Genomic DNA, 24,579 nt, shown 5'->3' with positions numbered 1-24,579 from the left:
GGGGGGATTCCCTGGAAGGTGGGCTTCTCCTCTGTGAACAGGTCGCCTGGGTCACAGTGGACCGCCTCTGTGCAGGGATGTGAAGAGCTTCTGAATTTCCAAAGCTCTTCCCGCACTATTTTCAGAGCCTGTGTGTTCAGTGGCTCTGTTTACTCCTGCAGGGATCCGCCCAGATAGGTGGGGAAGGGACAGGGTAGGTTGTGGAAGGTGGCCCAGAGCAATGGCAGTGACAACCAGAACAGCCAGTCCTGCACCCAAGGCTCTCTCTCCTTCTCTGGAACTAGTTGGGCTATGTGTCCATGGCTATGGGCCACAAGTCTCAGAACTGCAAATATTCTGTTCTTTCTATCTGAATTTGCTACACCGTTCTGCTTCTAGCACTGGAGGGTGGGAGGGGGTCGGCTAGGCTCTGTGCCTAATCCTTCCATCCTTTGCTCAGCAGTGAGGGCTTAAACCGCCGTTTTCACCCTTCTTCCCTCAGTCTTTGCTCCAAGGTCTCTGCCATGAGTGTTGGGTTCAGCCGTGTTATATGCTTATCCCTCAGGTGGGACTGTGCACCATAAGCAGTGCCCTAGCAGTCTGAATTCATCCCTCTCCTGCAGCTATGGTACCTCTGGAATGCAGGGAGCTCAGAGCTCCAAGCTACTAGGTGTGAATCCTGCGCCCACGCAGCCCACATCATCACACTTCCAGCTTCCCTCCTCCCCTACTCGCCCAATTTGCCCACCTTTAGATGATGTTAGTTGTGCATCTCTTAGCCTTGCTTGTCTGGTGAGCAGGGAGTCCTTTGTGGAATTATAGTTGTTCAGTTTGTTGTAAATTCCAGGGGAGATTTCAAGAAGCTCATTCACACCGCCATTTCTATGACATCATTCTCCAATAGCCAAATAGGTTTTCCATTCTTTGCTCTCTCTTTTCTCCTTCTGGTACCTCTATAATGCCAATGTTGGTACACTTGGTGTTTTCCCAGAGGCCCCTTCAATTCACCTCAATTTTTTGGATTCTTTTTTCTTTTTGCTGTTCTGATTGGGTGTTTTCTGCTACTTTACCTTGTACATCATTGGTTTGATCCTCTGCTTCATCTACACAATGGTTGGTTCCCTGTAATGTATTCTTCATTTCCATTATTGTATTCTTTATTTCTGACTGGTTCTTTTTTATGTTTTCTATCTCTATTTTTATGTTTCCTATCGCATTGAAGTTCTCCCTGAGATCATTGAGCATCCTTATAACCAGTGTTTTGAACACTGTGTCTGGTAGATTGCCTATCTCCATTTTGTTTAGTTCTTTTTCTGGCGCTTTGTTCTGTCCTTTTATTTGGGACATGTGTCTTTGTCTCCCCCATTTGGGCTGCCTCCCTGTGTTTGTTACTATGTGCCAGGCAGGGCTACTATGCCTCCTGGTCTTAGTAGAGTGTCCTTATGTAGGTGTCCTTTCAGGCTCAGTGACACAGTCCCTGGTCACCAGAGCTGGGTGTTCCAGGAGTGTCCATTGTGTCGGTTGTATGTGCCCTCCTGTTGTAGTTGAGCCTTGGTTGCTGTTTGCATGTCAATGAGAGGGATTCACTCTCAGGCTGATTGGTTGTGAGGACAGGCTGTGACTACAGAGTTGTTGTGCACGGGCTGACCCTACAGAGCAGGATTTGCTTTAGCAGGGCTCTGGTGCCTGCCCAGTCTACCCTTTGGGTGTGTCATCCTTGGAAGCAGCTGGGTGATGCTTCACCTCAGCCTGAAGCTGGCTTCTGGGTGTGCTGAATTTCAGGGCCTCCAGGGAGAGGCTGTGCCACAGGCCAAGTTCAGCCACAGCATATGTCCTGCCTGGGGCCACCTGGCATGAGCCACAAAGCAATCCACAGATGGCCACCACCTGTGCTGGGTTTGAAGGTGGTTCAAGTGGCCCAGCTGCAAACTGGATGGGCTGTGGCTGGTTCCAGGCTTGAGTTGTTCCACAAGTGGTACATCATGCCAAAGCCAGATGCTGCTGTTTGGATTTTGTGAAACTTTGACTGATTTTAGGAAAGTCTTCAGCATGAGCCAAAATAGGCTGTTTGTATCTGAAAAGCCACTGGAAGTGGCTTCCATGTGCCTGAAAGTTGGGTGGGGTGGGGTTTCTGGGAATCATCCAGGGCAGGGCAAAGGAACAGTGTTAGCCAGGTTGATGGAGACTCAGATATGGTGGCCACCTGCATCTGCACATTGAGAGTGGGGAGGGCTCAACAAAGAAACAATGGCTTCTGCCAGCTCTTCCATCTGGGAGAAAGCAGTCCCTCCAGCTCTCACCCTGAAGCCAGACAACTCAGTTCCTGCCATATGTCCCTGGAACATTTTGAGCTAATGCCCTAGTGCTGGAGCTCAGAGTGAGTGAGTCCATCAATGAGTAAGTCTGTGCACGGGCCCTTTAGGAAGAACACCTGAGTCTGCAGCCTCCCTTGACTCACTCAGCCCCAATCTCTGCTGGTTTTCACAACCAAAAGTTATGGGGACTTCTCTCCCCGCCACTGAAACCCGGGGCTGGGGAGCCTTGTGTGGGGCTGGGACCCCTTGCTCCTCCAGGGAGACCTTCACAGTCGAGATATCCCTCCCATTTTTTAATGGTCACACACGGGTGTGGGACCAACATGTTCCAAATCTCCACCCCTTCCACCACTCTCGAGGTGGCTTCTTCTGTATGTCCTTTGTTGTAGGGCTTCAGTTTAGCTAGACTTCAGGCAATTCTCAATGATGGTTGTTCTATATGTTAGTTGTACTTTTCATGTGGTTGTAAGAGGAGGTAAGCACAGCATTTACCTACTCCACCATCCTGACAGGAAATCTTAGATAATAATCAATGACTTCTTTTATCACTTACTAAAATAACAATTCCCTTTCTTTCTGAGAAATCTAGGTAGTAATCTCTTCTGGGAGCTTCTGGGTCTCAGCTCCTAAGTATTGTGAAATATTGAAATTATAGTGGGAATTCCATGTGGGAGACAGGTTATAGCAAAAATTTGAAATGGGATCCCTAAGACAAATCCTATTTATGCACTATTATAATTTAGTCTCAGATTCAACAAAAGCGAGGTATGGAAAGGCTGTCTCTGGGTACCTGCCTGAGAATGCAGTTGTACAGCTGTCCCTCAAGGCTCTTTTGTTTGCACCATCCTTTTAAACACTCATGTTATAATGTTTTTGCAATAAGGTCTCTGACATAAAAAAAAAGGTTACTAAATAATACTCTTGTAGTTTCCCCATAATAACCAGCTTCTGATCTAAAACACTGCCTTAGTTTTCTCAATCAACATATAGTAAGCAACAGTGAACCTACCTGGAAAACCAAAATCCAGATAGTAAGGAAATAATTTTGATATCCTACCTCTGAATCATTCTAAGCATGACAATAGTTTTCTTTCTCAATTTAATTTTATATCATTTTCTTTCTTTTTTTGTCCCTAATAGTTTCACCATTTGAAGAACCAAATTAAACATAACCATGAGAGAACCTCTTATTGTTTCTTCTGTTTTGAATTTCTTCAACAATCTTTCAAGAAATATGTAGTGAAGCTGTACAGTACAGTGGTTAACGTGAGCTTTGGATTCAGACAGATTTATACTCAGATTTATACTTTCCAGTGCCACCATTAATATAACTTCATGTGTCCTCTCTTAAGTTCTACCCCATTTCTCTGTTTAACAGAGAGAATAATACCTACCCTAAGGGTACCACAATCAAAATGAGATAATGTATCTAGAGCATACTGCACAGAGCTAGGCACAAGTAACTACTTGATAAAAAGTAGCTATTTTATATATATATATATATATATATATATATATATATATATATATATGTATATATGTGTGTATATGTGTGTGTGTGTATATATATATATATATATATACATTGAAAAATCTGGAAAACAAAGAAAAATACCCTTAATTCTATCACCCTAGTAACACAAACATGTATCGCTTTGTAATTTATGTCCATATAAAAACTTATTTTTATAATTGTAATATATAATTTTGTCCTTTTTTTACATTATAATCACTTCTCCATGTAACCATGTAGGATTCATAATTACCTTTTCAATTTGTTGAATGAGATTCCATTAAGTAAACTATCATAATTTAACCTCTAAATTCTTGCCAACTAATGAGGTTTTTTGATATTACAAATAATGCTACAATAACATTTTTATGAATATAGTTTTTTTATTCTGTGGAATTCTTTCCTTAGGATGAATTCCCAAAGCAATTTTTTTTTTTTAATTTATTGGGGTGACAATTGTTAGTAAAATTACATAGATTTCAGGTGTACAATTCTGTATTACATCATCTATAAATCCCATTGTGTGTTCATCACCCAGAGTCAGTTCTCCTTCCATCACCATATATTTGATCCACCTTACCTTCATCTCCCACCCCCTACCCCCCACCCCCCTTACCCTCTGGTAACCACTAAACTATTGTCTGTGTCTATGAGTTTCTGTTTCTCATTTGTTTGTCTTGTTCTTTTGTTGTTTTTGGTTTATATACCACATATCAGTGAAATCACATGGTTCTCTGCTTTTTCTGTCTGACTTATTTCGCTCAGCATTACACTCTCAAGATCCATCCATGTGGTCACAAATGTTCCTATATCATCTTTTCTTACCGCCGAATAGTATTCCATCCAAAGCAAATATTTTTGTTGTAACCATGCTCTTAACCACTGGCTATATTTCTGCTTTACTCTTTTTTCCCCCCAAATAATAATAGGTGGGACAAAATATATTCATTGTTTTAATATGCAGGTCTTGATTATTAGCAAAGTTGATCATTTTTACCTGTTTGTTAAACTCTATATTCTTGTTCTGTTATTTGTTCATATTATTTAGCAACTTCTGTAAAGTGATGGGGACAATTTTGTTCCCCATGCACTTTTTAATAAGGGGGTGTGTCAGCACAACCTTCACACAAGAGATCCAGGTCCCTTCTTGATGACATCACTGAGCTGTCGGTTTATAAGAGAAGGTGCTCCTTCTCTTTCTCCTTCTTCGTGCCCAATATGGGCTAAATACAAAAATGTTCTAGAAAGTTATCATGTCTGTATCTTTTCAACATTACTCACTCATATGATATGGCCCTAGCGGGTTTGGAACACCCTATTAAAAGAGTGAAGACCCAATGTACCCTGAGGAGTGACACACTGAAATAATTTCTCAACTGAACCAATTTACCAAGGTGTTTGAGAATTAATCAAATTCTCATTTGGCCCATTCTCTCCCTTTTTCTTTCCATCTTCAAATTTCTCTTTAGCTAACTAAGATAAAGACAAAAATGTATAGGTTGTTGTGAATTTGTGATCCAAACAACTTGGGCATCATTCAAAACTTATCTCCCATAATATATGAAACATTAGTAAAACCTCACCTATGCTTTACTAAGCAAAATCTGATTTACCTAATAAATCTAAACTTTAATAATCCTATTTTAAAAGATGTTCCATTACCTGCATTATGTCTTGCAATATATCCAAGAGCCCAGGCTACAGCCTCCTTGACTCCAGGGTCAAAATCTTCCAAGCATACCACAAGCGTATCCAGTGCTCCGCAATCAACTATTGCCTGAGCTAGTTGAGGAGAATGTTTAGCAACTGCTCGTAACACGAAGGCAGCTGCTTTCTTGTAAAAACGCTACAAGGATAAAATAGATAAAACTCAAAGTGAGTTGAGCACTTATACAACCAAAAGTTAAAATAGACCAAAACCGATGTAAGAATGACATTATTGTAATAAAGCTCAACAGCATTTAAATACAAAAAATGAAACACATCCTGCAAAATAATTTTGATTTTTTCATGTTCCCCATTGCTTTTGTTCAGTAACTGAACTAAAACAATGTAAGTCTTATATTACATTTCAACTGTTTTATTCTAAAACATGCATTTATAAAATAAAATACTATATTTCCTACTTATTATATTAATATTTCCTTAAAAATTCATAAAATAATGAGATTTTATGTATCTGCATTACACTGAAAGGTATTTGTTTGACCTATGGGAGCTCTTAGACTCAACATGTACAACTAAACTGTCAACTGACAAATTTGTTTCCTTTACCTGCCCTCAGTCTCTAAGCATGATAGGCCTTTCATGTCCTCAACTAATCTTTCTGGTGTCCTAAATTATCCTGAAATAACAACCATGTTTTGAGATGCACTTACCAATCATTGGATAAACATTCTTGATACATTTTAAAACTTAACCTGGCAAATAAACTGTCCAAACAATGGGATATGTTATTTATCCCTTTTTAGAAATGCTTTTTTAAAAAGACAAATACAAATGACTTACCATTATGTGAATTTTAAGTAATGCTTTGTATTTATATTATTTCGTATATATAAATTTATCAGACTAAGAAAATAAAGCTAAAACAATTTTTTTCATATAACTAAACAAATATTTAGGAAGTATTTAGCTATAACACCCACTGTGGTTTTATGGTTCACATAATAACACAGTAATGGTCTCCTGCCTCTTTTTATTAATAGAACCCAGTTAATCCTCTATTTTATATTCTAAGTTTCTATTTCTTTACAGTGACTACCTAAAAATCCCTGGGTGACTACAGCACTCATTTTGAAAGCATTCTGTTTACTTAGTCTAACATGTTAAGGTACAGTAAAAATTGTACAGGAGAAAGAAAATACATCAAGTATATTTTTAACATATTATATCTCAAAACCTAGTATATATTGATGATATAAGAAATATGCTGTGTTAATAATAATGTTTTGATTTTGTGTATTTCCTTAGCTTCTTAAATATAACATATATAGATATTAAAATATTTGTTGTAAAGTCTAATTTTATGTCAGTAACCAAATATCTATTAATTTATTGTAAAAATTAGAATAGAGTTTTAAAGTAGCTTCCCACAGATTATTTTCTTATAATTGTGGAAAAATAATGGTGATAGATTTCTTGTCATTAACTTAAGCTAATTTGACTTTTTATATTGCAGAATTTTCAAATTCACAGACAATTTATTGGGCATCAATAGTCACTACTAATTACAGTACCTGTAATTCACACTTTCTGATCTCATTCATCTTTTCTCCTAATTTCCACTTTCCCAAATCCCTCCCTTGTCTCCCACTCCTCACCAAAATAATTTCCTTAAAAAAAAAAAAAGCAAAAGCAAACCCAGAGGACTTTGTACCTCATAAAGAGAGATTAAATCTTCTGTGAGAAATGAGTTAAAGGACTAGTAGGTGAACAAGATAGAAGCTTGTGACATAAGTATTGTTGAGAACAACTTTTGTTTGCCTAGGGCTTCATACGAGCATATACCAATCTAAGGCTGATCCTATAGCTTAAATCTCCCAATAAACAGAAATACTGCTTTACGTATAATTTCATTAAAAATTTTAGCCTGTTTTCTCCTTATATTAACAGTAATTGAGAAAAGCTGCATATCAACCCAAAGTAAAATACCCTAAAGATATTTTTATGTGCAGTTCAAAGAATTGAAGGTGTATTAAGACCTTAACAATTCTAATGCCTACAAGTTTGCAATTGTACCCAAACTTCAAATTTTTAAAAGTCAAAGGTAGCAACAACAAAAACATATAACTTATTATTTTTAATCTTACATTCTGTTCTGCCAACGAATAAACAAGCTGTGGAAGAATGTCTCCCTTCACAACTGCTTCCGCTAGGTCATCATTATAATTAGCCAGTCTCCCAAGAGCCAGAGCTGCAGTCTGTTGAATTGTTGGGACCACATCCAGAAGAAGAGATCTCAGCAAAGACATTACACCTGAGTTACATTATGAAAGAACAGAAATCAGCAAAATTTAAATTAAAAAGTAAATATACAGTTCAGCATATATGCAGATAAGAAAATTAAGGGGAAAATCAGCAAAAACAAACAAAATTATCCACTTGAAACTAATGGGATATTTAGAAGCATATGGCTGACCAAGACAAGAAAAATAAAACCTGTAATTATCAAAGCAGCAGCAAAACATGGAAGTAAGAAAGGCTTGGGGATAAGAGTTTAAATCCCTGATTTGGCAAACACTGGCTATGTGACCTGACAGGGCTGTCATGAGCAATGCAGAGAAAGGCTGTGAAGCACAGAGTATAATGCCTACAACATGGGGGAGCGGGGCGTAGTAGAGTCCCACCCCCACCCCACCCCCAGCCTTTGCAAATCCTATCTTTCAGGGCTCAGTTCAGATCCTTTCCTCTCAATGAAGTCTTCTGCTTGTTTTTTTTCTCTGATTCCAACTGTTGGGTCTTTTCTCTCATTCCAAATGAACTTAAGAGTTTATTACAGAAATTGTATCAGGATCTATCTCAGAGCCGGGGGGCTAGGTGGACATTTGGCTAGGACCTCACATTCATGAAGGGCTGCAAATCAGATTTCTGACACTATCTCCAAATAAATACATTCTTTGAGATAAGAAAGTACATAGTATTACTAGCTCTCATAATATTCATTTTAGTAGGTATATCATCACAACAATAATAAAAGAAGCTTATATTTATGGAGCACTTACATGCACACATTGTTTTAAGGACTTGTTTTCCATAGTAATTCATCAAACTCTCCTAACAAACCTATGAAGTAGGCCCTATTACTATGTCTATTTTACAGATGAGGAAATGGAGGCTGAGAGAAGTTAAGTAAATCATCATACCACTAATTAATGGTAGAGAAAGGTTAGAAATTCTGACATTTTTAATTGATAATTGCTAAATAAATAATATGTATTAAAAATTGAGGAGGTGGAGAAAAGGAGACAAATCATAATTGCATTTTTGGTCATTTTACTGGATACTCTAACTCTTTATATTAACTTTGCCTTACTATTAGGTTGGTGCAAAAGTAATTGTAGTTTAAAAAGTTAATAATAATTGCAAAACTGCAATTACTTTTGCACCAACCTAATACGAAATATGCAAAATAGTCGACTATTTGTGCTTTAACGATGGTGTTTTAGTCTAAGGTTGCAAGAAAGGTAATGACAGAGTCCAAACTGGAACAAAGTGCCCCTTGACTTTCTAAACTTTACACAATATACATCAGGCTTTACAACTTCAGTTATTACATCTTTTCTATAAAAACATACCCCATTGATCTATAAAAGCAAATATTACTAATATTCTTTTAGAATGTTATATCCAGAAACATTAACTAGAATGAAAGGAAAACATTTACAGTAACATTTAGGATTAGACAAAAATAATAGTACTACCAAATAACATAAACAGAATGATAATGATGCTTATCACAGATAATAATGTGACCTGTGGCTTTTCATGACTTCCAATTTCATTTATTGATCATGTTTATGTTTAATTTGGCCTAGTTAGATCATCTTACATAAGGCCACATTTACAAGTTTGAATCCCACTCAAGCTGGTTAACTTTGCAGCCATAAAGCCCTCCTACTCATGACCATGCAATAGCTACTGTGAAACAAATCCCAGTGTTTGCTCATAAGTGTTGCTTATACTGTTATCTATACTTTTATAGAAATAATTTCTGAAATATCTCACAACAAAAAGTTTAAAGCACAGAATAAGGTATTAGAATTACCAAATATTAACATGAGTTCATTCTAGAAAGTTGGATTTAAAACAATTTGCCAATCTCTTCTTTGTAGTTTGCTTTATTACTTGATATTTTTTTAGTTTTTAAATTGTGGCAAATACACATAACAAAAATTACCACTTTAACCATTTTTTAGTGTCCATTTCAGTGGTATTAAGTACATTTACAATGATGTGTAATCTTCACCACTATCTAAGAACTGTATGACTGTTTTCTTCAAAGGCTGCACCATTTTACATTCCCATCAGGAAAGTACAAGTGTTCAAATTTCTGCCTACCTTCAACCAACACTTGTTATTTTCTTTTGTTTTTTAAATAATAGCCATACTAACAGGTGTAAAGTGGTATCTCATGATGGTTTTGATTTTCATTTCCCGTAGCACGAATGATGGTGAATGTCTTTTTATGTGCTTATTGGCCATTTGTACATCTTTGCTGAAATATCTATTCAAGTTCTTTGACCATTTTCAAATTGGGTTATTTGTTGTTGTTGTTGTTAATTATAACTTGACATATTTGATAATCAATATGCACTGCTTTAAGTAAATATTTTTAAAAAGAAAAGCTAAATTTGTTAACATATTTAAAATTTCATAATAAATACATTAATTAACCAAAAAAATAAAGTATAAATATGCTTAGAATAGTTTTAAGAGACTCACAATTATGTCTCACATTATTTTTTCTTGCTAATTCTGTTATTTCCTTTTTTCTCACTTCATACATTTATGTGAAGGTAGTGACTTATTGCCCTTGAAATGTAATTGGTAAATCAATCCATTTTGGATTATTCAACCTAGATATTTTGAATTAAAATCTAAAGAACTTCGAACTTTTTTGTTAAGAATTTGAAGAATGAATTCATCTGTCTAGGTCTATAATATTTAATTAAATTATACGTGTTTATTATTAGTTACAGTATTTAGCTAATATACCAAAAGGCTCCCAATTTTGGAAAAATTTTAGTTTGTAATTTTAGCAGTAAAATACTTTACACACAAAAAGGTACTTCACTTGTCTATATACTCAAAGGAATTTTCTGCTTTATATATTTTCTCCTCCGTTTTTCTACTGCATCTGGCCCAGGAAAAATAGTGTCAATAAATTGACACACAATTCCTTTCCTTCAGTTTCCTTCTGTATACAAGTTAGGTTTCTACATGGATGCTTCTGCTCTACATACTTTTCCTATATTCCTTAGTTCAGACAGTAGCACAAGGAGGATTTTGAAAAATACTATATATCTGAACCTATAAAAGTAAAAGCTAAAGTTTCCATTTAAAATATCTTGGTTTGAATAACATCATTTTTATTAGAGAAAATATTGCCCCTAATAGCTAGTCCTTGAATTGCCTTTTAGTGCTTCATAATCATCAGTCCCCAAGGACATATTTTTTTTTATCTCTTACACAGATTAAGCATGGAGATTTTGTTATTCTAATTACAGCTTTGTTCTAAAAATACAGATAATGATGAAAGCGAGAAGAACGGAGAAAAGAAGTATATATAACATGAAAAGAAAATTTTCCTTACCTGCCTGTCCATTAGGAATCCATAGTGAATGATCCTTGGTGAGCGAATGCATGAAAATTTAGAATCTATAAATTGCAGCAGCCTGGATAGTATTTGATACACCAGGTCTCGAGGGAGCAGCTAATGACCTCACTAGAGTCTCCACTGAAGGAGCCAATAAGTACTAATATCTCATGTTAAAATAATAATTCATATATTATACTTTAATATCTATAAAACAATTCTGTCTGCCCTATACAAACTAATAAAATGGTGTGTAACTATTTCTAAAATTCAAATTCTAGGATGAATCTTTACAATTCTCTTCCTCCCCCAACTTTATAATCTTGAGTTCTTTTTTTATTTTTCTTGTTCCTGTGCCATACTGGTGACATTGTTGCTAATACCTACACTGCAGTTCAGTTATGCCCCAAACAGAAACCACCTCGCTGATTCTGTCCACAGCCATTCATTCAAAAACACAGATCAGGGTTTACCAAGGAGCAAGGAATAGGACTACACATGAATTAAGGCAGCTCCTCCTCTCAAGAAACTAAGAATCTAGTAAAGAAGATTATAAAATAGCTGCAAAATAATCACAATTCTTTGCTTTAATTCCTTTTAATGCAATGTAGGCCTAATACTTTGATTTTGCATGCCAACTGCATATATAAGTCAGGAAGGAAAGGGCAAACCTTTCCAAAGACAAAAATATTACCCATTAAGTCTCATTTTACATGTATATAGTTTATATACATATTACCTCAGTCTTCTGTTTATACAGATATTTAACATCTCAACTTTCTTTAAAAACAAGTATCTGCAAACTGGGCCTTTAGGCCCATTTAAGTCATGGTAAAGATTTCTGGTTTCCCTGCTTACTTACCTTCTTTATTTGTTTTCCAATTTTTTATAATTTTTTAAATTTTTATTGTGATAAAACATACATTACATAAAATTTATCATTTTAGCCATTTTTAGATGTACAATTCAGTGGCAGTAAGTATAGTCCCAATTTTGTAAAACTATCACCATCATTTCCAGAATTTTTCATCACCATTAAAAGACACTCTATACAAATTAAACAATAACTTCCCATTTCCCTCTACCCCCAGCCTCTGGTAATGTCTATTCTACTTCGTGTCTCTCTTTTTGTTTTTGTTTGCTCATTCATCTGTTGACAGGCACTTAGGTTGTTTCCACATTTCAGTTATTATGAATAATGCTGCTGTGAACACTGGTGTACAAGTATCAATTTGAGTCCCTGTTTTAAATTCTTTTGAGTATATACCTAGGAGTGGAATTGCTGCATCAAGTGGTAATTCTATGTTTAACTTTTTCAGGAACCACCAAATTGTTTTCCACGGTGGCTACAACATTTTACATCCCACTAGCAAAGCACAAGAGTTCCAATTTCTCCTCATTCTTACCAACACTTATTTTTTGTTGTTGTTTTTTATAATAGCCATCCTAATGGGTGTGAAGTGGTATCTCACTGTGGTTTGATTTGCATTCCCCTAATGACTTGTAATATAGGGCATATTTCCATGTGCTTATTGGACACTTGTATATCTTCTTTGGAGAAATGTCTATTCAAATTATTTGCCCATTTTTGAAACAGGTCGTTTGGTTTTTGTTGCTGGTTGAATTTTAGGAGTTCTCCATACATTCTGGATATTAATCTCTTATGAGATATATGCTTTGCAAATATATTCTGCAGTTCTGTGAGCTGTCTTTTTACTCTCTTCATAGTGTCCTTTGATGCCCTTGGTTGTATTTTTAGACTTAAAATGAAGTGATTTCTACCATATATATTTGTTTTACATTCCAATTTTATTCAAAATTATCCCAAATCATCATAGACTTATATGATGAAGATTTACTATTGTAAATTTGCAAAGCTTTAAAAATTTAAATTCCAATAATATGTTTCATTTTCATCTAAAACTACTTTCTCTATTTACTATGAAATTGCCACTATAGTTTATTCAAGTTTTGGAAGAAGTGATTTCTGCATACAATTAACCAATACACAGCAAAGAATTCACCTTCGATTGTCAGTGTTATCATCTGACTCAGGCATTCTGTTTGGGGTCCAAGGAGACTATAAAAGAAACTTCATGCTTTAGAAATAGAAAGAATCACTTGCCCTGCTTGTTACATGACTGGCTATTGTAAAAGACAACAGAATGAGGTAATTAAAAGCATGTATCTGTCAGGAGAATGATTAGTTTCAAAATGGGTTCTGCCACTTCCCAGCTGTGGGACTCAGTAAGATTAGTTAACATTTCTGTGTCTCAGTTTCCTCATATGTGAAATGGTGGCAAATTCTAGGACTACCTCATAAAACTCTTGTAACAGTTACAATGAGTTAAAATTTCTAAAGTGCTAGGAAGATGAGTTGGGACGAAACGAACACCATTAAGTACATGATAAATAAAAGTGTTAATTAAAGGAATCAATTCCCTATATTGTCGATGTTTTTCATCAACATTTTATTATTATTAGTGCATATGACTCATTCATTAATCAATACCTTCCACTCTTATGAAGAAATATTTAAGATTCTATGGTCCCATAGATTGAGCCTTTTCAACCATATATTTTAGAATTACTATGGAATGAATAATTCACACACCATATTGAGTGCAAGAAATATCTATTGAGAATATACAAGGTGTTGAAAACACAATTGTCCTTGACCTCAAGGAACTTATAAAGGGGTTCTGAGAGATAAACAAATGCAAAACACTGTGATGCATGCAACTAAAGGAGAAGTACAGTGTGCTCTGCAAACATACAGTACAGCATCTAACCCAGATTCTGAATGACACAGGAAAGGCAAACCAGGGGAAGTGACATCTAAGTTGAGATCTGAAGACTTCCAGGTAGATTGCCTGCTGGAAAAATGGAGGGAGTCTCCAGACAGAAGGATCAGAGAGTATTCCAACCAGAAGGAACTCTAGAAATGAAGTTCAGAATCAAAAACAAAGTTTGATATATTGACAAAACTGAGAACACAGTATGACTACTGTACAACAGGGGAGGAAGGAGATTAGAGAAAGAAAGCGAAAAAGTCCTGAAGGGTCCAATAACTTATTTTAAGGACTTTGAATTGTATCTTAACATTAATGTTGGTGCAGTGACCCTCAAATGTTCACTTTGTAAAGAAGGATCACTCTGATTACACTGGGAAGAAAGCATGAAAAGAGACAAGATGGGAAGCAGGAAGACCACTTAGGAAGTTATTACAGGAACCTACACTAGACGTGAAGCTAGCCTGGAGAATAGCAATGGCAAGAGGGAAAGAGAAAAGTGAAAGGTCCAGGGAGGCGTTTAGGAGACAAACTGATTAGTGTGAAGAAGATGGAAGAATCAGTCATACTTCCAGGTTTCTGGCTTGGATAAGGGATGCAGGATTGTTGCAGACAGTTGAAGCCATGATAAATTCACACTGGCCAGAAACATAATGTCGGAGAAGTGACAAAAGATAAAGCTGGAGAGGTTGGCTGGGGCCAGATCAAATTTGGCTATAGGTCAACTTAAGATTTTGTGATGTTATTCTAAGTGAAATGGGAAGCCATGGGGAGCTTTATTGTTCACACCACTTACTCTCAGGGAAGTAAATGAAAATGAAGATTCTGAATAATCCCAGGTCTACCCTGTATGGCTGGGTAGGCTGTGTACTGCACAAATCCAGGTGTGGGGACACAGCCAGGAGGGCAGTTTCCAGGCTCTCGGCCTCACGTGGAAAGGTGCTGGCTCAGGTAGTAAATGGCCATCAACTGTGATTGGATGGCCATCAGCTGTGGCTACTTGGCCGTCAACTATAACCAGTGAGCCATTGGCCACTAATATAACTGCCATGGCTTCGCTAGCAGCAAATGGGGGGCTAGCAAGAAGACGGTGGCTGGCAAGCACGATTGCAGTTAGGACGGCGGGTTGTGGACAGCGTGGCTCCTGCTTCCTGTGTCTCCAACCCAGCCGCCAGCAAAATACAGTGGTATGACTCTCCTACCTATGGCTCCGAGGGTGTTCCTTTTTGGCCTCACCATGTTCTACGTTCCTATGTGGGGAGCGGGAGCTGAGACCCCGCATGACACCCTGCATGACACTAGGGGATGCCACTCACATAGATCACGATATAAATGGCACTCCTGAAGTTATGCAAATCATAGCAGCCCTCCTTGACATAGCATGTTATGAGGTTTTCTATTTTGTTTTATGTGAACAAATGTCTTATCTCTCTAGTAAAATAATAAGCATCTCTAGAGCAGAGTTTCTGTTTTATGTTTATTTTCTATTTCTCAAATTATCTAGCATACTTCTGAATACACAACTGGCTCTTACTGAAAAACTTGTGGTCTTGACTCTAGACACCACCATTCACTTAGCTTTTACTACTCTCAGCACTACATTTTCTCTCATCACAAAGTAGCTCCAATTACACTTAACAATTTTAATAGATTTAAAAAGTTTTATTTCTATAATATTACATTTACATGACTACAAACTTTCTGAAGCAGGTCTCATGACTGTAAATTTTACAACATGTTCTCATTTTCCTTCACTAGTCGTTTTTTACTTGAAAGTATATAAGTGTTCCTTTTTGTTCCTTTTTTTCAGAACAAGAATTTACAGGCCTTGTTTTGTTTTCTTGCAGCCTTTATGATTACACACCTCTGGCCACTATTTCTGCATTTGATTAAGATATCATAAATTTTGGTACCACATATCTGTTTTGTTTTCTATGAAATACATTTTCACTGTCATAACTATCAAGTCAGTTATGATTTTAGATGTTATATCCCTTACAACAAAGAGTCTTACAATTTATTAAGAGTCAGAATGAATCACAAAACATGTAGTGTTTTTACATAGAATTCCATTATAATGGTAAATAATTCAAGAAACTCTTATGATCAAGAATAATCTTTCTTCTTTTAAATTTATTCTTATTAACTATAACATCTTCTGAATTTTGTTTGGTGATTCATTGTTAACACAGTTGTTTATCAGTGAAGGGCTACCACCCCTTACGTCATTTTTGAGTGGAAAGGGGTGAGAGGAAGATGGGACTGAGACCACTGACTCAGAGCAAGTAGCAACTCTTCTAAGAGGGCAAGGAAACACTGTATGTGTGTGTGTATGTATTTAATATGCATTGTATAGCATTTACCATTTCCCAATGCAAACTGGCCTATTGCCAGGTTTAGAATGCAAAGGGCACAATCTGCTGAATTCACATTATTCTACCATTAACATTACTGTAGCTGTCTTCTGTGATTACTATACTAAACCAAAATTCCATTCACTCTTCCAGGGCAACTGTCTGTCTCTCCACTAGGTCACAGCCATCACCACCTATATGTGAGATTCGAACTGAGTATGTAAAGCATACAAGTTATAGCAAGTTCAATTTACATTTCACTTTAGATAAAGCAATTGGAACTTACATGTTTATAGTTACATGAGGAAATATAAATGGGCTTTTACTATACTTTTCAAATGACCATGTAAGTCCCACATATCCAAGCCTTTATTACCAGCTGAGACCTGTCTCCTGCGCTCCAGAGCCCTACATACCCAAACTGCTTATGTAGTCACTGGCACACAGATGTCCCCACACACTATAACCACAGTCAGCACTGTTAGTGAGGTCGTCAGTTCCCTCTGCTTGTTGTATCCTCTTTCTGCACGAATGAATGGCTCTAATGCACCTAAGCAACCGGAAGCCTGGGGTCATCTGGAACTCTCTCCTCACCTGCTCCTACCCCCTTCTATTAAGTCACAAGTCCGGCAGATCTCTTACCCAGTGTGATTGCTAGAGCAAAAAATGAATGCCTGGGCTTCTTGATCCTGTTTTAATGTCCTCCGATCTATTCTCCAAACTACTATGAAAATCATCTCTCTAAAACAAAATAGATCCCATCATTCCTCTAATTAAAACTCTTCAATGGCTTTCAGACAATTTCAGGATGAGTCCCAACTTCAGATGAGGTCCTTCATAATTAAGGCTGGCATCCTCTAGCCACGGGCTTCCCTCTGCCTTGCCAGATTACCCCAAGAAGCTCCAGCCATACTTAAACATTTGCATTTTCTATCAGGTACACACCACGTTTTCTCTTGCCTCTGTGCCTTTACACATAATGTTCCTGAATGCAGTTTTCCCCTCCCCCTTCTTCATCTGGCTAACTCCTAGGAAATCCTCCTAAAAGACTGCCATGAACAGAGCCCCTCACTCCCAGAGCTTGAGTTAAGTACCCTTCATATGTGCTCCATATGTCTATCTTCAGACATTTACCAAACAGTATTTTATTTATTTATATGTCTCCTCATTAGCAAATAAGCTCCCTAAGGGCAGAGTCTATGTATTTTTGCATGATCAGAGTCTAAACAGTCATCTGGTACTTGGACACTCAATAAATGTTTATTGAATAATGAATGAACAAACTGTGAAAACTAACGTATAGAGAATAAATAGGACAGTTCTAAAAGGGTTGTCTACTCCAAAGGTTTCATGAGTACTATCTGAAGAGGAAAATTTTGTAAGGCAGTCAGTTCAAAATTATATCTTCAGATAGAATTAACTTTTGTTTTATTCATACGCCACCTACTCTGATTTTTTTTTCGATGGCTTACTCTAAAAGATATGCATAACAAAGATAATTATTAAGAGCCATGTAGTGGAGAGGTGGAGAGAGGGACTAACAATTTTATTAAAAACATAAGTTAGGGATAGTTCTGCAATTGAGCTCTCAACAGAGCATTGAGCTTCCTGGCAGCAAAAGTAAAAAGGGAACCACTTTGTAAAATGAAGGAAGTAGCAACAATTTTTTTCCTGAAATTTCATACCTAGAACTAGCTTGACATATAATAATTTATTAAAACTGGTTAAATAAAAGAGTACATCTTTATATAAAAAAAATTAACAATGAAATGGACAATGTCTTGAATAACAGATTTAAGGCTATGGGGAAATTGTCTATTTTAAAAATAAGCCCCCAATTTAAAAATTAAAAAGGGCATATTATTAGGCTAATCCTATAAAGACATTTCTAATGGAAAACTAATGTAATCTAGTCAATATATACAATTTAATAGTGATTCTATCTTGACACAGAGATAGAATTTAGAACACATACATAAGTGGATAGAAATCATTTCGTTTGGAGAAACACGCATACATACATAGACACAAGTACAAATATCACTTGTTGTCAGCTAGACTTTTAACAGAACTTGAACAATAAATTTTAAATTGAGTTACCCTTATGATAAAAAACATTAGGACATATTTCACTTTGAAAATTAGGGAAATTTGACTTGTGTTCAAGGGAAGGCCCAATTTTTTCTACATGTGGCCATGGATTTCTCCTAGGGCCAGTACATCTACTCAACAGAAATCCCAAAGCCCTGTCCCCAAAAAACATGGAAGAAAAGTCCTTCACATAAAGTATGACTAAATGTAAAACAAACAGAAGTGTTAAGTACACACTCACATCAATCAACCAATAAATATCAAGTGCTTCCTCTTCCCTGTGCTCTACCTTGTGTGTTCTCAAAATTCCCAGGACAGCAGGCAGTCAATCCCATGCCAGCTGACCACCCTGGGCTCTGTTGAAGTCTCCTCTGCACTTTCCCTGATCCTGGCAAGGTCTCAGTCCAACAACTCTCTGTGGATTACAACTCCCAGTGGATTACACACTTTTCCCAAGATGCTCTTAACAAGCTTCAGGTTTGATAAGCCTTTTCCTTAGAAACCAGAGGAAGCTGAAAGGTTCTCTAGAGCTCCCAGGCCAGTTTAAGCCCTAAATACACTCCTACTCTATCAAACCTTCAGGTATTTATCAAAGTTAGTCCTCTGCATCTGAAGCTCCCGTAATGGTCCTCAAGGAGACCCCAAAACCAATTATGCTCAATTACTGGACAGCCATTGGTACCCAAAGGGCTAAACAGACAATTTGTTTTAATAGTTAACATTGAGGTTTATTAGGAACTCCTAGAACCATTTAGAAATAATTTACTAATATCTACAAGCAGAAAGAGCACAAGGTCAGGCTGCAGCAATTAAGAAACCGGTCTCAGTCCCAGTTTGGCCACTAACTCACTTTGTGACGAGGGCAATTACCTGACCTTTATGGGCTTAAGCATCCACACTGAAGAACATACCTACTCTACCTGCCTGAGCTGTTATAAGAATCTAATTTTGGAAGAGATGTAAAAACACTTAGAAAAATAATTACTCCTTCCTGTATTCTATTTAAATATGTTGAACATCTGCTCTCATCATGCTAGGCATGGAATTTACAGTTAGTGGAGAAAGCAGAAACTAAATCATTACAGTTGTGATAAGTATTATGAAAGAGAAATATTAAGAATAAGAAAAGCATAAATCAGGAGACTTGACTTACTATGAGGCTCAAGGAAGGTGTCCCTGAGGAATCAACATCTAAAGAGCTACAAAGAATGAGTAGAAATTAATTAGACAAAGAAGTGTAGGGAAGTTCTTGTCAGAGGAGCAAAGGCCATGAAAAAACATTCAAAAGTGGAATTAGGAAATATTTAACTTTTCAAACATATTGAATGTGTAACATTTAAATTTAACCCACACAATTTGCCATTTCTGAGCACCCCTCTCATAGGCTCATCTACAGGTTGGATTTTTTTTTCAATTGTCCAGTTTGTCCTAAGAAAACAATGAGAACCTAGCCCTCACTGTATTATTTTCTATTTATGCATCAAGGCTGAGATAACAAAACAGATAACAGTCATATAGGGGCTATGGATTAGAACACAGAATAAAATTCTAAATAATCTTGTTTTTAGGACACACTGTTAGGTGCTACAAGTTCAGAATTTTCATAGTTCCCTAGAATATTTTCCTCTTAAGCATAAGTTAAAAGAAAAAAACCATCTTTAAAAATAATGATTGCTTCGAGTTGATTATCACATTTACAAAAAGAAGACTCCTTTTATATTAACAAAGTGCATCAATTTAAATAGCATAATTGGCTAAGTTTTTTCAAGTTGCTTTACTAATTCTCTTTATCCTATGGAACAGTAGTTTTTGTAAGAGAATCACAGTACCTTTACATACCAGGATATATTTTAAATACATTATAAATGTATTTAAAAGGCTTTTCCTTCTTACAATAAATTGAGGTAGCAGAACATTAAGCTGAAGATTTTTACACTGCCCCAGAAACATGTAATTTAAAATCATTTTTATAAACACATATTACTATTTTCTTGAATTCTGAACCCATTAAATTGACTCAACTTGTAAATTAGCTTCATATAGGTGCATATTTAAAGTGTTATGGAAACTTTTCTATTCCTAGTCTTCTGAAAATGTGCATATCTACGGATTTGCCACGTTTACTGTTTTACTATAGGTTATAGGATCGTATTACAAAGGATTATTTTACACTTTATCTTCACTTTTCTTATAAAAATAGCTGCTTCAGAAGAAGATTATTTTATTTAGCTAAGCAGTTTAAAAATAATTTTCTTGGAGCTCTCATTAGCTTATTTCAAAAGACCTCCCAAACAACCTAAGAGTGGCATGGTATTCCAATATGCCATAAAACATGTTTCTTGTATTTTATATTAAATAACCACCTTTAAGTGCTGAAATTTTACAATTGGTAGTAACGAAGTATTATCTCTACTATTACCATCATATGTTACTGATTATTCAAAGAGGGGAAGTATCAGAATTATTTTTTAAATCTCTGCAAGTTGTAATGGTTCAAACATCAAAGGTTTGAGGGTGCATAAAGAGATTTTATAACAAACATTAAATGTTTAATGTTTTTAATGTATACTCTTTTGGTTAGGAAGAATAAAATCAATGAGAAATAAAATAACGCTAGGTTATAGACACATTGTACAGTTCTTTCTAGTAACAATTTTGATTAGAAATCAAAACTTATTTTTGTCCAAATACTCTAAAGAAGATATCTTGCAACACTTTGCTTTAGTAATCACTTTGACTTATTTAATAGGGCAAATTCTCTCATTAGCACATCAAAAACAATGAAAAAGAACAGAGATTTAAAATAAAATAAAACTCCATTGATTATTGTCACCTTTAATGTTCCTTTTGCAGTCAATGAATTCAAAAATTCTTAAGTCAGTGAACTACTGACTTATCATGATGCCTACATGGAAATGTTTTTCACATTATCTTGGATGCATGATACATATTTACTTAAATAGTTTAGTAGAAAAGAGAAAAAAACAAGACAAAACCCTCCCAGATATGCAGAGGTTATGTCAGTCAGGAATAAAATGCACACTGGTGTCCTATGCTAGCAAAATGAAGTCACTTGGCTAAAAAAAAAAAAGAAAGAAAGAAAAGAAAGCTTGATCAGAAGTATAATTGATGCACACATACGGTGGCTCATTCAAATGCATTTTTAAACCTATGGTGATTGTTTTAGAAAAGAATAAACTAATTTGAATAGTTAATTGGCTATTAAGAAAAGTTTTCATGACAAAGCCTTCAGGTTATTTAATTAAAATAATAAGTATATTGAAATATTCATTATATGTGTCTATTTAAAATAACTAAAGGAGTGCTTAAATTGAATCTACATAACATGAAGTACATAAAAGTAAATTTCTCAGGAAGACCAAACCCTTAGTGTTCCATCAAGATGTTAGTCAAGTGCAGATAACTTCAAAACATTAAGTTATATTCCTTTTGTATTCCATCCCTTCACAAGCCAGACCAGAAATGGAAATAGGTGGCTATTTTAAATGTCATATCTAAGTCACTTACACTTTGGAGGTCACTTAGCCTAACAATTTGGATTGATAAAATTCCATAATATAGTCTAAATTGTACACATATCGGAAGAGAAACCTGCCACTATTATACTAAAATGTGATATTCTGTACCTTAAGTTATCTATAGTATCAAATTTGTAATAAATGTCAATCCTTTTCTCTTTTAAAAATGTTTTAGTTAGCTGTATATTCTCCAAAAATTAAATATTTGTAAATAGTAAGTGTCCATTCACAAAGACCACTGGGTAGAACTCAGAGGGGGGAAAAATTCTAAACACTAAGTGCATTCTAAAAATGTAACATGCTTTAATAAACTTTAGTCAGTATATATAAAACACTGTGTTCAACACTGTTCTGCATACTTTGAGGACTACACTTGCCTGCATACAAGCACATACACACATGCAGAAGAAAATTAATCCAAGTGAAATAATTGCAGAACAAAAGATTATCAACTTTGAAATGACAAAACTTTTGAAATAGAGAACAGATAAGTGGTTGCCTCGGGTTAGGGACTAGAGGGAGGTGGGCACACAAGGCATCTTTGTGGTGATGAAAGAATTGTGTGTCTTACTAGGGTGGTGATGAATACACACAGAATAAAACTGTACAGCACGCATATGCACATACATACACACATACATAAGTACAAGTAAAACAGGATACCTGCATTAAATCAATGGATTGTATCACTGCCAACATCCTGGTTGTGACGTCACACTACAGTTTGGAGGCCCATGGGATCCTGCATTGTTTCTTACAAATACATATGAATCTACAATTATCTCAAAATAAAAAGGTTTTTAAAACTATTGTAAAATATACTTTTTCTCAATTCTAAATACATCCCCTGAACCCAAATAAAAACATATAAGGAATAAACATCAAAATCCTTCCCAGTGACCAAAAAAAAAAAAAAAATTACCATGTTGGTGCACTGGTAATTACCCTAAAAAATAAAAATAAAAAACCTAGAGTAACCATTTTGTCTAAACATTCTTGCCCCAGCGATATGGTCTTAATTTTCTTTTAATTCCATGTTAATTTAAATGAGTTTTAAAGATCATATCCTATAAATTGAAGGTTTCTGTTAACACAGTAGTGATAAAATGCTATCTTACTTTAAGTTCAGATAGTGAGGAATTGAGAGAGAGAGAGAGAGAGAGAGAGAGAGAGAGAGAGAGAGAGAGAGAGAACCCTTATCATCTCTCTTTATGTTAACAGATAAGAAGTGAATCACACACACTCTCTTCCTCTCTCTATAGAGTCTGCTGAGTTCGGACTGAAGGGTAAAATGAGAACACCAGAAGGGTATCTCAAAACTAGGTCTTTACCTACGTTGAATCTCTTGGAAAATATTCAAGCACATCATTGCTCTTTCACTACTGCAAAACGAGAAATTATGTGGCAACCGCTCTGGAATTCCTTTGGTGTGAAGAAGTCGAAGGTGATCAAAGGCAGGATGACATGCAAAGGCACCCGGATAAAATAGGTCTGATTAGGGTAGATTCCCATTCACGTAAAATGACTTCCAGGCAATTCGTTTGGCTTTGACTTTCAACCGACACTTTTCTGGTTGCCATAAACATGGAAATAGGGACCCATGTGGAAGTTTAACCCTCTCGGCCTCACCCCTAAAGTCCCGCTAAAGAGGCTGAATGCTTCTACTGCCCTCACCGAGGACTGGAAGAATTTAGGGACGCGGTCCTCCAGTCCCCATCCTCCTCCTCCCCAAAAGCTCAGCAGACAGAGGAGCGCAGACGGGGGAAGGGAGGCGGGGTAAGGAGAGCGTGGAGGGCCGGACCGGGACGCTGGGCGATGAGGCGGCAGGGGTACCGGTGAGGGGCGAGGCAGGGCCAAGGACCCGGGGCGACCAGGGACTCGAAATGCAGGGCGAGGCGAAGGCACCAGGTCACACGGTGCCGAGTGTGAGAGGCGACGCGAGTTCGGGGTGAGGGCTCACCCACGTTCTGCAGGGTCTCGATGTTTTGGGGTCTGGTCGCCAGCTCTGCCACCATCTGCACGAACTGGGTCCGGGCTTTCTGGTACTGCTCGAACACTGCAGGGAGAGACACGGTGGAGAGGCCGCCCGGAGGTCCCCAGCTCCCGCCGCCAGCCGTCGGGGCGCCCGCCCCGGGCCCTACCTTGCACCACCTGCCTCTGACTCATGGCGCCCGCAGCTCTCCGCGGGCCACGACCTCCGGGACGACGCTGTTCTTGTGCGCCCGGCCTGCGAGTCGCGGAAGGGGCGACTGCGGAGGCCACTCGGCCTCCAACGGCAAACTGTCCTCTGTGTACCCGCGTCTCCCAGGCAACCGACCGGAACCGCCACGCGGCGGTCTCGCTGCAACGGTGAGTCCGGGCGTGACGTCACGGTCTCAGGGCCCCGCGCCCGCTAGGATGACCGCCCCGGGGGGAACTCCGCCTGCAGGGGCGCCCCCGACGTGCCAAACGCGCCCAGCTGGTGCATGAGTTCTGCACTGTCGGGTGTCACTATCCTGCTGGTTCGGACGTCCGCCCGCAGGACAGGTTCTTTACAAAGGGACCCCAGACCCTTGTAGCTGCCTGACCGCGGCGCGCCACGCGCTGGGAGAACCCGGTGGAAGTGCGGCGAGACAAGGAAACTGCGCAATGAAGTCGTGTTGGCTTCGACGGTCAGGAGAGATCTTGTGTGTGGCCTT

General features: G+C 37.2%; 1 protein-coding gene across 1 annotated transcript in view; it reads right to left on the bottom strand.

Annotated features, from left to right (window-relative positions):
* The window catches only part of LOC148759251 (sperm-associated antigen 6), a 72,884-nt gene extending 48,619 nt beyond the window's left edge, over positions 1-24,265 (bottom strand). The window contains exons 1-4 of the mRNA XM_088789164.1: positions 24,043-24,265; positions 23,862-23,957; positions 7,620-7,786; positions 5,470-5,653 (exon numbers count right to left, since the gene is read on the bottom strand). Coding sequence (XP_088645290.1) covers positions 5,470-5,653; positions 7,620-7,786; positions 23,862-23,957; positions 24,043-24,067 — 472 coding nt within the window. The 5' untranslated portion in view covers positions 24,068-24,265. The remainder of the gene's footprint in view (positions 1-5,469; positions 5,654-7,619; positions 7,787-23,861; positions 23,958-24,042) is intronic.
* Positions 24,266-24,579: the final 314 nt, after the last annotated feature.

This window comes from Rhinolophus sinicus, chromosome 1 (genome assembly GCF_057876585.1).
Source record: "Rhinolophus sinicus isolate RSI-liver-muscle chromosome 1, RSI-T2T, whole genome shotgun sequence".
Lineage (NCBI taxonomy): Eukaryota > Metazoa > Chordata > Mammalia > Chiroptera > Rhinolophidae > Rhinolophus > Rhinolophus sinicus.
The sequence above is the reverse complement of the archived record's forward strand: the minus strand, read 5'-3'. Positions and strand labels throughout refer to the sequence as shown.